The sequence below is a fragment of the Notamacropus eugenii genome, chromosome 2 (genome assembly GCF_028372415.1).
Source record: "Notamacropus eugenii isolate mMacEug1 chromosome 2, mMacEug1.pri_v2, whole genome shotgun sequence".
Classification (NCBI taxonomy): Eukaryota; Metazoa; Chordata; class Mammalia; order Diprotodontia; family Macropodidae; genus Notamacropus; species Notamacropus eugenii.
Genome location: NC_092873.1, coordinates 242,355,498 through 242,371,927, shown reverse-complemented (window position 1 = coordinate 242,371,927; position 16,430 = coordinate 242,355,498). Strand labels below are relative to the sequence as shown.

General features: G+C 37.9%; 1 protein-coding gene across 1 annotated transcript in view; it reads right to left on the bottom strand.

The window, feature by feature from the left end:
* IYD (iodotyrosine deiodinase) overlaps positions 1–16,430 on the bottom strand; it is a 36,922-nt gene that overhangs the window by 7,420 nt on the left and 13,072 nt on the right. The window contains exons 2-3 of the mRNA XM_072643692.1: positions 4,951–5,142; positions 1,702–1,861 (exon numbers count right to left, since the gene is read on the bottom strand). Of these exons, the coding sequence (XP_072499793.1) occupies positions 1,702–1,861; positions 4,951–5,142 (352 nt within the window). The remainder of the gene's footprint in view (positions 1–1,701; positions 1,862–4,950; positions 5,143–16,430) is intronic.

The following is a 16,430-nucleotide window of genomic DNA, read 5'->3' as shown; positions in this document are numbered from 1 at the left end:
TTTTCTCTTCTGAATCTATGTTAAACCTAGCCAGGATAGCAAATGTCTCCACTGGGACTAGAAGAAATATTACCCTTGATTTTCAGCATATTTCTCACAAAAATAGGCCAATAATAATGTTCATTATTAGCAAGATCACTGATTCATTTCAGAATGTCATAACACAATACAATTTTATAAATCTTATATTTTTAGAGAGTGTTTCGATGTCTTTAGAGAATAAAGGACAAGCAGACCCAATTGAGTCAACATGGGCCCAGGCTCTGGCTTCTGCAGTCCTAGGAAAGCTGAGGGAGGAAAGGCCAGAAGTGCTTTGTTTCTAAGCATGGAAAAAGGGAGAAGGTTCCAGTGCTTCAAATACTTGTTTCTTGTTCTTATTTCTACTTTCTGTTTGGGGAGAGGTAATTCATTTACATCTATGGGTAGGAGTGCATATGGGCTCATTAGTGGAGGAAGCCTGCTTGTAAATGGGTAGGAATCATAGTAAGTTCTCATATGAGGTCAATGTTTAAGGACCTCTGTACAGAAGAACAAAGCAAAGAATTCTCCTGCCATACACTGTTAAGTGCTTCACCTACTTCTGCTCCAGTTCCAAAGAAAAGAGAAGTTTAATTGCCCTGAATCATATCATCAGTTCAAAGACAGAACAGGGAAAATTCCCTAATTCCCTTCCTGAACCACAGAACAAGAGCACACACTAATTACCACCAATGACAAGGAAAAAATAAAAATGAACAAACCAAAGAATCCTGAGGGGGACCTAGAGGGAGTGACTGCAAAGCAATAACACTTTATATGCTAAAATTAATTTAAATAAATTAAAGTATTATTATTAATTAGATATTATATAAAATATAATTATTAATTAAATTAAATAATTAATTTAAATTAAAGTTATTTAGTATTTAATTCTTTATATTGATATGTAATGTTGTTTTCCCCAAACTTTTAATTTTTTTATTTTTATCATCTTTATTTTTAATATCTCTCCTTTCTCCCCTATTTAATGAATTATCCTTTGTTACAAAAAAAGAAAGGAAGAAAAGAAGGAAGGGAGGAAAAGAACAGAGGGAAGAAAGAACGGAAAGAAGACAGAAGGGAGGGAAGAATGAATGAAGGAAGGAAAGAAGGAAGAAAAGAGGAAAAGGAAGAAAGGAGGGAAGGAAAAAAGGAAGGAAAGAAGGAAAAGAGTGATGGAGAAGGGAGAAAGGGAGGAAGGAAAGGAGCAAGATTGGAGAGTTGAGGGAGGGAAGAAGGAAGGGAGGGAGAAAGGAAAGAGATAATTTAGCAACACTAACCAACACATCAGCCAAGTGTACAGTATATACGATGTTCCATATCCATGGACACCAACCAACCACTGCAAAAAAATAAAGGGGGGGAAGGAGTTGCATTTTCTCACTCTACCTTCCATAGCAGTCAATGTTAAGCTTGGTTCATGTTAAATTTTCAGTAATACATTTGAAAGACAAACAGAGCAATAAAGACAGAGAGAGAAACAGAGACAGACAGAAATGGACAGAAAGAGTCAGACAGAAGGAGAGAGACAGAGAGTTCCTTTGATGTCATGATTCTTTCTAGAATCAGACTCAAACTGTTTTTATAAAGTAAGACTAAACTCACCCAGTATCTTCAGGAACCCTGTGGTTACCATCATCTTAAGTTTTAAAAACCAAATGTTGATTCCATCGGATTTCTTACCTTAGTTTCTTTAGGTCATTAACCCATCTGTCTCCCATTCTTTTCTTGTAATTGATTTCCTCTTCATCTTCAATGATCACTCGAATCTTGTGTTTCACTTCCTCATCTTGGACAACCACAAAGGACCAAGGCTCTGTGTGTGCCCCACTTGGTGCTGTCCCTTTGAACCAGTAAATTAAAATAAATAAATTAAACCCCAGAAGAGGAATGTAAAGGAAGATTAGAGAGTTTTGTCGTTCAGTCATTGCTGTTGTGTCCAACTCTTCATGACTCCATTTGGAGTTTTTTGCAAAGATAATGGAATGGTTTGCCACTTCCTTCTCCAGCTCATTTTACAGATGAGGAAACTGAGGCAAACAGGGTTAAGTGACTTGCCCAGGGTCACATAGCCAGCAACTATCTGAGGCCAGATTTGAACTTGAGAAGATGAGTCTTCCTCACTTCCGTACCAGCACTCTATCCATTTCACCACCTAACTGCCCCAAAATATACCTCCCTGAGCAGGAATTGTGTCTGATCTGAGGCAGTGAAAGTGCCAAATCCTAAGCATTAGACCATCAGACAGGGAAAAGGGTAATAAAATCATGTTCTGAACATCCAAATCAAGCACTATGATCTGAAATACAAAGTGACAGGACAAATTTATACCTTTCCCTGCTCCTTCAGTTCATTTTACTCAGCACCCTTTTCTTTAACTTCATGTTTAAAATTTGATGCTTTATTTTTTTTTATTGATGCCTTTGCATCACGGTCATTTTTAGATATCTTTCTCCTCACTTCCACACCCATATGAACTTTCCCTTGTAACAAAGAAAACACATTAAGTCAAACCCAGCCATCTGATGGAATATATTGACATTCCATGCTCTCAGTTTCTCATCTTTTAAATGCATAGAGGGAGTTGCAAATCCTCATCTCTTCTCTGGAGCTAATTTGCCATTTTAATGACACAAGTTTGTCTCCTTTTGGGAGTTCCTTTCACTTAACATTATTGAATTCATTGTGTATTTCATTTTACTGCTTCTGCTCACTTCACTCTCTATCAGTTCATAAAAGGTTCCCCTTGTGTTCTGAATTTCTAAAATCAACCTCATTTTAAGTGCCTCGATGATAAACAGTTGGAACTAATATCAATGCTTCTGGAGATTGCAATGCCACCTTTCTAATTATTTGGGGCAAGGATGCCTGATTTGTTGATATTATCAAGCTCCAAAAAGTCTTTTCATTTTGACAGCTAGCAAAAAAAATGATAAAGTTATGAAGTTCACCAGAAAGGCATAAATTCAAAGGCAGAGTAAAAATAATTGTGCCTCTAAGACACTGAAGCACATGAAAAGCAGGTCAGTAGCTCAATAAATCTTTATAGATTTCCTCCTCTGTGCAAAACACTGGTATATGGCCCCTTCCTTGAGGGAGATACAATCTAGTTAGGGAGATGACATCAACACAGGAAAGATTAAATAGGTGTTAGTGCTCTGTACTTGTGTGTGAGATGCAGCAGGTTATTGTCTGCAGTTCCTTAGTATCTAGCATTGATAGGCTCTGATAGGTCACTGGTTCATGACCTTAGCCAGCTTGCGAGTTCTACAGTCACTCTGAAGAATTAAGATCAGGCCAGAAGACTTCAGGAGTGTTCCCATCTCCCCCTGTTCCAAGAGTTAATAAGTATTTGCTGAATGAATAAACACTGAAGAATGGGGAGAGATTCCTGTTAAGAACCCGCATCATATATTTTCAGAATACCACACTCGGATAGCAGACAGGTAGTTTTATTCAAGGTAAGACCGCTTAGCTTAGGCAAGAGTTTACTTTGAAAATGCATATGAGAAGCCATTCAAACACCATGTATGTCAGGCCATCCCAGCTTTGAATTCCCTTTGTTTCTAAAACTCTTCACTCTACTTTTTTTCTTTTCCCAAACATAAGATGAAAACTATTTTTATTTTTATTTCAACCAGGCCCAATTTCTCTCAAATTTGAAAGAAAACTGTATCTGTAGCAAAGAGAAATTCAACATCTGTGATTTCAAAGATATTTTTCATACTGTGGAGGAAAGCACACTTCAAGTCATAAAATGAGTGTTTAACTTCCTGGGTCTGCTACTTCCTATGTGACCTCAGATAAGTCTCTGAGTCTCAGTTTCCTTAGCTATAAAATGAGCATGACAGCGTTGACACTATCTGTCTCAGAAAAATACCATAAATATCAATGAGATGATGTAAGACAAAATATTTTGAAAGTACAAAAACCTCTGTGAATGTGTTTTATAACTTTTATACTGAAAGACAATCAAGAACAGGTTTTATACTATTTCATCTTTTGCCTTGCACATAGTAGGTACTTAATACTCCTTTTTGAATTTAAATTAATTTAACCCAAACATTTGACTGGCAGGCCCAGAAGCCTGCCATACAGCTAAGGTAAAGCATTTGTGTACCCTCACTAAGGTTTGGAAATTACACCAGATGTGTGTGGTCATCCGGCAAATACTTTGAGCCACTACATAATTATATTGAAGGATTCTGACTCTGACTTCACACAAAGTAATGTCCATTTTAAATGAAACTAAATTTATTCTTTCCTATTTGTTTCCTTTTTAGAGAGACAATGAATTCAGGCAGAGACTAAATTAATCTCTCAAAATGAAGTAGAATGTGATTTATATAGGAGCAAAAAACCATCAGATGAAAAAAAATCAAAAAAAGGACTTTATTAGTAATCCTCCCTCTTTCTGTAACTCTCAAATCTTTTTCTTCTTTGGACAGACTCATTTATACCAAAAACTAATTTGCTTGTTTTTTTTTTAATTATCATTTGTTCATTCACATGGGCATGCTAGCCAATCAGAATTTATAATAGAGAATCATGGCATGTAGCTGGATAACATTAGTTCCAAGAGGAGAAAAGAGGAAAAAATGACTTCCTGTGTCTCTGGGTCTTTCGGAATTTTTTAAAATAAGTACTTGTTGGCTAGGATACTTTGAATTTGTCAGAAGTCTATGAGTTGTTGCTCCATCTGTACTCAAGCCATGTGCAAGATGTTTGTCACTTCTTTAGAGATAGTCAAGTCTTTAACAATAGAAGACACAGAATTTCAGAAATGGTCCATCAATGGCAGATAAGGATGTGTGCAGACAAAGAAGGAGCGCTATGCTTTACAAGCCAAGTTTGAAAATCACAAGTTCTCCAATAAATCATATCAGTCATGAGGCTGACAGCCTCAAGAGATCCAGCTGCATAGTCTCATACCTGCTGTTTTGATGACATTGTCAATAACCTGCCTTGGGACAGGCTCATCACTTATGAACCTGACAGACCGCCTCTGATTGAGAAGCTCATAAAATTCCTGGGACCTCTTAATCATTTCATGCTCAGAAAAGCGTGGGCAGGAGAATGGGATATGTTCAACGTTTTCTTCTGATTCATGGAACTTATCCACATCTGCAAATAAAGGCAATGACAACTGTAATGAGAATTACATTTATATAATATCTTACAGCTTATGGAGTTGGTTGGCCTATAGGATCTCATTTTATCCTCACAAAGGGAAAAAGGCAAACATTATTATTCCCATTTCACAGATGAGAAAACTGAAGCTGGGAAAAGTTAAATGACTTTCCCTAGCTCACATGCTGGCCTAAGTGCTGTTACCTGGACTTGTCATTCCATCTCCTGATTCTCGTTTTGGAGGGTTTTTTTTTTTACTTTTTTTTTTTTGCATGAACTGTTGTTCTGCATGCCTAGAATGTATTCTCTCAGTTATTTTTCTTAGAGACTTTCTTCAAGGCTCAATTCAAGTGTTACCCTCTACAATAAGCCTCCACTGAGGCTTCCTAATTGCTAGGATATTCTCTTTCCCTTCAAATTATGCAGAATAAAGGATATTGGATTTGTTGTCAAAGGACCTGTTATCATGATCCACCTGAGTCTCCTCTTATCCAGGCTAAAATTTAGAATTCTTTCAACCAATCATATAATAAGAACTCAAGTCTCTTCACCATCCTAGTGGTCTTCCTCTGTTCTCTCTTTGTCTCTCTCTCTATTTCTCTCTATCTGTCTCTCTGTCTCTCTCCTCCTCTCTCTCCGTCTCTCTCTACCTCTCTCCAAATCTCTGTCTCTCTCTCTTTCTCTCTCTCTCTCTCTCTTTCTTTGTTGTTTTTTTATCTGTGTGTCTCTTTTTCTTGTTATCTTTCTTTTAAAACTGTTTTTATTACTTTTGCTGTCCCCCATGCCTGGAATATCTCCCTTCTCATCTCTGCCTCCTGGCTTCTTTGTTGTTGTGTTCGTCCATTTTTGAAGAAGACCATGGCATCAGAGAAATGAGGACATGACTTGCACTTGACTTTGTTTTGAGTGAGGGAGGACTGTGCAAGGTCACCAGCCTCACTTTCTCCTCCTGAGCCATCTGGATCCAGTGACCAGATATTCATCAGGATGACTGGAGATGGCCCAGGATGTGCTGGCTTCTTTCAAGTTCCAGCTAAAAGCCCACCTTCTACAGAAAGCCTTTCCCAACTCCTCTTTAATTCTAATGCCTTCCCTCTGTTGCCTATTTCCAATTTATCCTGTCAGTAGCTTGTTTGAACATAGCTGTTTGTATGCTGACTCTTACATTAAATTGTGGGTTCCCTGAGGGCAGATACTATCTTTTGTCCTTTATATCCCTAGCATTTAGCACAGTACCTAGCACATGGTAGGTACTTAAATAATGTTTATCAACTGAATTATTGATTTTAACTGTGGTGTCCACAACTCCAGATGTGGTCTGACCAGAGGAGAGTACAGAGAAATTAGAGCTTTTTTATACCTAGAAGTTATGACTCTCTATACAGCCCACTAATATTTCACTGTTGACCCATACTGAGCTCAAAGTCCACTTGAATGCCCAGATATTATTAACATTGCTGCCTTAACCATTCTTCCTCTACCTTATCTCTGAGAAATTGATACTTGGTCCCCCAAGTATAAAACTCCATTTATCTCTATTGAAATTCATCTCACTGGGTTTAGCTAAATGTTATAGCCTGCCAAAGACTGTTTAGTTTCTGACTCCAATTTAGAGCCAGTGTGTTAACTATCCCTCCCAGTTTTGTGTCATCTGAAAATCTGATAAATATGCCATCTGTGCCTTATGCCAATCCTTTGCCACCAAACCCTTCTCCTGTGCCAAAGCAGTAGGTGGTTTTAACTATAAAGAAATGAAAGGGAATCTCTAAAATTTTGACCAAGGGAGTGAAAATAGAAATTCAAATATGTAGTACTAGACAAAAAAAAATCTTCTAAAAGAGTTGATGAGACTTAATTTTGGTAAAACAAACAAATAAAACAAAGCAAAGCTGAAAACAAAGTCAGCCACATGTCCATGAAGCAATTAATTACCTTCTGTGATAAAAATGGAAGCTAAGCCTATCAAATACTGGCAGGTTGGCGATTGTAAGTATTTTAAAAATATAATACAACTTCTAATAAGCAAAGTTCAGATGGGATGGGACTTTAATCCTTTACATATGGGTGACTACTTTGTTTTCCTAGCTCTCCCGATTTTTATTGCAAAATCAATTTAAAAACAGTCCTGTTTCTAAAAGTAATCCATATAGTGATAAGCATAATAATTCAAAAGAGTTGTAGGTAAATGAGGTTGGATTAGTTGGACTCACATGGACATCTAATAATTTCAGAAGAGAGATTTAATGTGAAAAAAAGACTAATGACTTATTTTATGCATTAAACATTAGCCAATTATCATGCAGCAGGACAAAAAAGGAAAAAAATCTTAAATTATTTCTTGTTTTGGAGGTACATTGTATGTTCTATAGCTACAAATGCTCCATTTTAAAGATTCCTCTATGGAATATACAATGTATATAGCTTTTCCTTTCTTAGTTTCTACTCTACTAATTTATAAGAAAAAGAAAACACTTACTTTACATTTGGGTACCAATGGAAGCCTTGGCATGGACCCTTCAATTTCAATTTAAAGACAGAGTTGCTAAGTTACAAGGGTATATGGATAGGTATGATAGGGGAGTGGTAAAGAGAACCTATCCCCTTTCCAGCTACTAATTTTGAGCCAACACTGGGTGAATAATAGACACTGGAAATGGATAAACCCTGACCCTTGTCAACTGTGTAAATAGATTTTCAATATCCAGGAAAAGCAACACCAGAGGCCTTCCTTAGTTTTTCAAGGTTGAAAGACTATCTGAAAATCAAATGTATGTGACAAGAGATATGTTAACAAACCCACCAAACACTTTCTTAAGTGAGTTTGAAATATACATATCTATATAATGTGGAGAATATTTGTACAGTGTAAGGAAATCATACACCTAACTAAAATAGGCAGACAGCACATATGACTTCATATGAAAACCTAAAAATTTGGTGTTGGATTCTGGATTTGAGGTAAAAGGAACCTTAGATGCCATTGTCTTGATGCAGTCTGAGCGAGGTTTGGGACTCTAGAGTATAGTATAAGGAAACATAGAATACAAGACAGAATCTGCAGAAAGTAAAGAAAATCAATGTGAATGAGAGAAAATACTCAAAATAAGAAGGGCCAGTAAGGAAAGATGAACACAGGTCAGGTCCACTGGGATCCCTGGTGGAATCAAGCATACCAAACTGGTCAAATACAGTGAGTGGGTTTTACAGGCTTCTTATATGGGTCAGTCAGGACTAGGCATTGGGGTAAAGGAGCAGGGAACCTGTATCTGGTGAGCAGATCAAGGTTAGTGCCCTGGTACTCATTCATGAGAGAGAGTAGAGGGGAGGAAATGATTGAGGAATTAATAGTTAGTTTTTTCCCCAATATATTTTTATTTCATTAAATATTTCTCAAATGTAAAAAGAAATTTTAATTGTTTTTAATTCTGAATTCCAAATTCTCTCCCTCCCATTCATCTCTCCTCCTTGAGAAGTCAAGCAATTTGATCTCAATTATACATGTGAGGTCATGCAAAACATATTTCTATATTAGCCATATTGTAAAAATAAGCACAGATGACAGAAAGGAAAGAAGGAAAAAAAGAAAGAGAAAAAGAATTCAAATTCCATAGTTCTTTTTCTGGGTGTGGATAGCATTTTTCATCACAAGTCCTTCAGATAAGTCATGGATCATATTGTATTGCCAAGAATAGCTAAGTCATTCACAGTAGATCATCATATAATATTGCTGTTACTGTGTACAATGTTCTGTTTTACTCACTTAGCTTTGTATCAATTCATGTAATTCTTCCCAGTTCCTTTTTCTAAAATCACCCTGCTTCTCATGTTCCACGTACCACAGTCTTGTACAGGTATTCCCCAACTGACCGGCATCCCCTCAATTTCCACCAGTAAAAGACCTTTGTACATAAATAGGTCCTTTTCCTTTTTCTTTGCTCTCTTTGGGATTCAGACCAAATAGTTGTTAGTAATTAGCTGATATTCAAATCTCCAGCTCTGTGGGAAAGGGTGGTTTGGGCAATTATTATAAGATTTACTTTGATAGTGTGACTTGGGGGAATCTAAGTATTGTCTAACAGTGCAGAGACTATTGAATTACTTATAGTCATCTAGTCATAGACCCATAAAGATGGACCTGGAAGTAATTTTAGAGGCTCTCTAAGCCAACTCCTCCATTTTACAGATAAGGAAGCTGAGTCCCAAAAAGGTTAAGCAATTTACCCAGGGTTATACTAGTAGTAAAGAGGCAGCTAGATGGTTCAGGGGATAGAGTGCTGAACCTGGAATCAGAAAGACCTAAGTTCAGATCCAGCTGTGTGAGCTTGGGCAAGTCACTTAACCTCTGTTTGCCTTAATCCTCCAAAGAAGGAAATAGCAAACCACTCCAGAATCTTTGCCAAAAAAACCAAAACAAAACCCAAGGACATTATGGTCCAAGAGTCCCAAAGAATCAGACATGACTGAACAACAACATATAAGTATCAAGCAGCAGTCAGAATTTGAACCCAGGTTCTCTGACTCTAAATCTAACACTGTCCCATGTGCTTTTTTGCATGACTAGAACAAGGTAGTACCAGAAGCTTGTAGTATTAGGACTCATACCTTACTAAGATATTCCCCAAGGAGAGAGTAAAGACAGAGAGTGGATTTATAGACACTGATGACTGACAAATTTGAGCCTTCCGCTGAAGTGACAGCTCACATTTATATGGCATTTTAGAGTTCATAAACTTGATATCAACCTAAGTTCATTTCCTTGACAAGACGCAGCCTGATATAACAGCTACAATGCTGGGCTAGAAGTCAAGAGACCTGGATTCAAATCACAGCTGGGATGCTTATGAGCTGTGATTAAAGGCAAACGGCTTTATCAATCAGGAAGCAATGATGAAGCTTTTGCTATGTGCCAGTCACTGTTCTAAGCAGTAAAGACACAAAGAAAGTAAAAACAAAACAAAACAAAAAACACGGTCCCTGACCTCAAAGAGCTCTCATGGTGGAGATGACATGCTATGATTGTGCACACAAGATATATACTGTGTAAATGTCAGGTAATTTCAGAGGTAACCCTCAATGGGAGAACGTGGCAAGGCCACCAACAGAAAGTGAAATTTTAGGTGAGGTAGAAGTGAAGAGGAAGGGCAGCTCAGGAGGCAAAGGGGAAAGCAACCACCCTTAGAACCTCCGTTTCTTTACTCTAAAACCAGAATCAATAAAATTTGTATGACTGCCTTGGAGGTTTGCTGCAACAAAAATGGTTTGCAAGTCTTAAAATGCAATGTAAATATAAAATAATATCCCTATTTTACAGATGAGGGAACAAGGCTCATGGGGGTTAAGCTACTTACCAACATGGCTAGTTAAGTTTCCAAGGAAGGAAATAAACCATAGTCTCTGGTTCTGAGACCAATCCTTTTTCTATGCATTACTCCTTGCTGCAATAACACATTGGGTAGCAACTGCTCTTTTGGAGTCTGCCTACCTACCACATTGCCTAGGGACTCATCAATGCCACCTAGAGAATGGTGTTCAGGTTGAAAATAGCAACGCAACTGGGGCAAAGAAGACAATACCCAGACAAGAACTGCAGGGCAGGGGGAAAAGATGCGATATTATGGGGCTCCTGAGAACAACAAAGCACATCTCTATTCAGGGAGGAAAGAAAGGTAAACCCAAAATCTCTTCAAATCCCATCAGTTATACCATTGGGGATGGGGGTGGGGAAAATCATTAAGGCAGCAAAGACTAGTCACTCCAAAGTAATTGTGTGTAATCATGCCTCTTTTTTTCCTAAGTGTCATACTGGTACTGCATATGCGAGCATAGCAATATGCTTTTAATATAAAGAGTAAGTGTCTTCTCATCAAGTTTGTAATTCCAAGGGATCCTAAATTCTCTGTATCCAGGAGCCGCTGGTGGTCACTCACACCTACTCAAATGCTTCTACTTCAATAATTCAAGGACCCAAGGTTCCATTGACATGAAATAAACCAACCTGATCATTAGGCAGAATTAAACTATTCTGAGGAAGATATTTTTCTCAGTTTTTGGCCTTTGACCACTCCCCAGTTCTACTCCAAAGACTGATACTACTGTAAATGTCTAAAGGAAGGCCTCCTTGTACTCCTGGAGTAGTAAAGTATTACTCCACCCCCATCTCCTTCATAGCAGCCATCACCTATGACAAAGGGACAATCTTCCTCCCTTCAAAGAGAAGAGCATAGATCCAGAGCCAGAAAAGACTTCAGAAACCAGCTAATACAACTCCCTTCAATTTACGGAGAAGAAAGCTGAGGTCTAAGGAAATTAAGTGACTTTCCCAAGGTCATACATATAACAAGCATCAAAGGCAGGATCTAAAACTGGGTCCTCGGGCAAAAAAAAATAGTTCAACTTCACCAAATTGCTTCACCTAAAGTCCATCTGTTGTTGTTCAGTCATTTTAGTCATATCCATTTGGGATTTTCTTGGCAAAGATACCAAAGTGGTTTGTCATTTCCTTCTCCAGCTCATTTTATAAATGAGGAAACTGAGGCAATAGCACCTGGTATTCCCTAGCATTTTCCTGCTTGGATCAGATGAGTTCTGTCATATTCAGGATGATATTGCTCAAAAATGAATAAAACCCTGCCCCTTCTAGTGCCCTGTGCACATATATACAAATATGCATACATACACATACATATATATATACATGTATCTACACACACCGTTCATGAAATGCAATACTTGCTGACTACACACAACACACACTTGAGGTTCATACTCATTTCTTTGCCTCATTCTGCAGTCAAGTTCTAAGATAAATTGCTGAGCCTCTTTTCTCCCTCCTCATTTTTCTTTATTCTCTGTACCTCCTTCACCAGAGGCTCAAAAAGTATTTCATACTGTTAGATGGCACCTTGAGTTCTCCTCCCCCTCCCTTATTTGCACAGACACTGAGAACATTTTTTACTCAGTCAGGGTCACTTAGTAAGCCTACTAGAGAAACAGAAGCTCAGATCCTTGATCTTTTGTCTCCAAGGCTACTATTCTGCTTGTGGGAGAACTATACTTTATTATTCTGAAGCCTAAATGTTTCCCCACAGCTGATCCATCAGGGCCAAACTCCTCCACTTGGCATTCAAAGACTGCTACGTTCTAGGCTCAGACAACTTTTCTATCCTTATATCACCTAACCTTCCCTCATCTACTCTTTTCTACCAAAGTTATGTATGTGTATATCGTATGCAGTCCCATTAGATTGTAAAAGCCTTCAGTGCAGCAATTCAACAAACATTAAATGCTTACTTTTTATAAGGTGCTGTGCCTGGGTTGCAGGGTTACAGCCCTAAAAGTGAATCTTCACTCAAAGAGGTTGCATTCTACGGGGATATAACATGTACATAGAAAAGTAAACTGAGACCACTTGAAGAAGGAGGAAGTACTCATTGGCTGGAAACAGGAAAGGCCTTGCATAGAAGAAAGTACCCTACCTCCTTTCAAGCAGGGTGTCAAACCTATCTCTCTTAGTACTTACTAGAATGCAGTGTCTATAGAAAGCGTTGAGTAACTGTTGGTTGAATACTCTACATTGCAGCCAAACTAGATTATTCCCTCACTTTGGAATATGTACTCCACTTCATCCTCCATAACTTTGTTCACATTATTTCACTATACCTTGAATGTCCCCCCCCGTCTTTTCTGCGTGTTGAAATCCTGTTAAGACTTTGAGGTAATATGTAACACCAACTTCAACAGCTTCTTCTGCAGAGACTATAGATGGCACAACTACATCTTAAAGAGCCAGTGGGGTTGAAGTGTACCTATCCTTCTTTGAGGAGTCTGTGAGCCTCATAATTATTGTATGGAAGAAATTTGGGACAGAGAAAAAAGAAAAAAGTAATTTCCTAAGAGAATGAAGTTAAAATCTTATCTTGCAAAGCAACATGAAATAAATTCTTGAGAAAAGATTTTAAGTAGCATCCTGAGAAAACTAAATGGTGGAGCTGTGCTTCCAGAATTGAGAAGTCAGTAGTTACAGTCAAAGTTAAAGATGATTTAGGCTATACTTAAATAACCCCATGTAGCTTATTGTAAATGTCCTTCTTTTATTATTGATTGCAGTATTAATAAATAGTATACCTATAGCTTTGATGCTTATTTACACCTAGAAGGCGAGAGAGAGAGAGAGAGAGAGAGAGAGAGAGAGAGAGAGAGAGAGAGATGAACAAAAGCTTATGGGAAAAGGGACATCTCTATTTTATTACATAAGTAGTATTTAATAGACTGGGCTGGAAGCCTAGTGCTAATTAAAAGAGAGGTGTTGAAATTTTAGTAATTTATAAGGAAACAGCAAAACATATCTCTTGAATGCCTTGAATCTGGGATGAAACTAAAGGAAAATGAGCTAGTAACAGGTAGAAAAAGAGGCAACCTCTCCTCCCCCCCATCATGCATATAAACACACAGGCTACACATGAGGATGATTGGCTTCAAAATCTTTTTTTAGTGAAAAAAGCATGAGACTTGTATCTAGGTAACCTAACTTCCAATCATGGCCATGATACTTTCTTCCTGTATAACTAATGGTAATTGCTTGTTATTTTCTCATCTATGAAATAAGGACAATAACACTTGCACTGCTACCCCACAGGTCTGTTAGGAGGAAAATGCTACTTAAGCCTTAAAGCACCATAAGACATGAGCTATAATTATCTTTTCTGAACCTCAATTTACTCATAACATCTCAGGGGCTCAGTTTTCTCATCCAGATAAAATGAATTTTTAAAGTCTCTATCAGTTTTAAGTTCTAAGATCCTCTGATCATCCCCTTCCCTCAACCCTTATCTTTTTCAGTTCTGGGCTAACCACCAAGAGAAATGATTACATGCTGCCGCTTGCATAGGACAGCAAATTCTGTGGGCAAACAGCCTCAAAGTCACCACATAGCTGAGGATCTGGCTTCATAGCTCACTCATTTTCCACTGATTCCCTACAATGCTATGCCCCATATTCTTGTCAGGAGTTTGTTTCCAGCTTTCCCTAGGTGGCTCCCTTTGTCACACTAATTGTGCCATTTTAAGCAAATGAAAACAGAGGGGAAGAGGACAATCCTGTTTGAAGAAGGAACTCTTCTATCCTCTTTCAACCCACTCTTCCTAGGCCATGTTGTTCCTAGCTTTCTCAAGCCATCTTCTCATCTGAGAAAAACAAAGGGCTTAACATTAATTTAACTGATAAACTGTGAGGAAAGATTAAATTTTCTCAGGCAGGAGGAGTTTTTATTGTAAGCCAAATGTCTTTTTGAACTGCTTCCTTTTCTTTAATCAGTCAGTAGCTTGTGCCCAACCTTAAAATTGTATTTATTTATTTATTTTTAGATTTCGACATTCATTTCCACAAAATTTTGAGTTCCAATTTTTCTCCCCATCTCTCCCCTCCCCCACCCCCTAATACCTTGCATTCCCATTATCCTTTCCCTCAATGTACCCTCCCTTCTATCACACCCTACCCTTCCCTTATTCCCATCTTCTCTCTTTTCCTATAGGGCAAGATAAATTTCTATGACCCATTACCTGTGTTTCTTATTTCCCGGTTATATGAACTAATAATTCTCAACATTAATTTCTAATACTTTGAATTCCAACTTCTCTCCCTCCCCACCCATCCCCACTGAGAAAGCAAGCAATTCAATACAGGCTATAAGTGTGTCGTTTTGCAAAAGACTTCCATAATAGTCATGCTGTGTAAGACTAACTATATTGTCCTCTATCTAGCCTGTTCCCCCTCTTTTTTTTTACTCTGTCATTTGACCTTGTCCCTTTCCAAAAGTGTTTACCCCTAGTTACTCCCTTCTCCCATTTGCCCTCCCTTCTATCATCCCTCTCACACCCCGCTTATCCCCTTCTCCCCTGCTTTCCTGTAGTGTAAGATAGATTTTCATACCAAATTTAGTGAGCATGTTATTTTCTTAAGCCATATATCAACTCTCACCTTCTCCCTTTTCTCCTCCATTGAACAAGATTTTTCTTATCTCTTTTATGAGTTACACCCTGCCCCATTCCATTTCTCCCTTTCTCCTCCTAGTATTTTCCTCCCTCACCCCTTAATTTTTATTTTATTTTTTTTTATGGATATCATCTCTTCTGATTCAACTCAACCTGTACTCTGTGTGTGTGTGTGTGTGTGTGTGTGTGTGTGTGTGTGTATGATCTCTCCAACTACCCAAATACTGAGAAAAGTCCCAAGAGTTACAAATATCATCCTTCCATGTAGGAATGTCAACAGTTCAGCTTTAGAAAGTCTTTTATGATTTCTCTTTCCTGTTTACCTGTTATGCTTCTCTTGAATCTTGTGTTTGAAAGTCAAATTTTCTATTCAGTTCTGGTCTTTTCATCATGAATGCTTGAAAGTCCTCTATATCATTGAAAGACCATTTATTCCATTGAAGTATTATACTCAGTTTTGCTGGGTAGGTAATTCTTGGTTTTAATCCTAGTTCCTTTGACTTCTGGAATATCCTATTCCAAGCCCTTCAATCCTTTAATGTAGAAGCTGTCAGATCCTGTGTTATCCTGATTGTATTTCCACAATACTCGAATTGTTTCTTTCTAGCTGCTTTCAATACTTTCTCCCTGACCTGGGAACTCTGAAATTTGGCCACAATATTCCTAGAAGTTTCTCTTTTCAGGTCTCTTTCAGGAGGTGTTCTGTAGATTCTTTCAATATTTATTTTCCCCTCTGGTTCTAGAATATCAGGGCAGTTTTCCTTGATAATTTCATGGAAGAGAATGTCTAGGTTCTTTTTTGACCATGGCTTTCAGGTAGTCCCATAATTTTTAAATTGTCTCTCCTGTATCTATTTTCCAGGTCAGTTGTTTTTTCAATGAGATGTTTCACATTATCTTCTATTTTTTCAAACTTTTGGTTTTGTTTTCTAACTTCTTGGTTTATCTAATAGTCATTAGCTGCCCTGAACTCGATTCTCTCTTTTAAAGAACTATTTTGTTCAGTGAGCTTTTGAACCTTCTTTTCCATTTGGCTAATTCTGCTTTTGAAAGCATTCTTCTCCTCATTGGCTTTTTGGACCTCTTTTTCTAATTCAGTTAGCCTCTTTTTAAAGGTGTTATTTTCCTCAGTATTTTTTTGGTTCTCCTTTAGCAGGCTGCTGACACACTTTTCAAGCTCTTCTATAGCCTGAGCCCATTTCATATTCATTTTGGAAGTACTGGAGGCAGAGGCCTTGACTTTCTCTGACAGTACGCCTTGTTCTTCCTCATTGGAAAGGATGGAAAGAGACA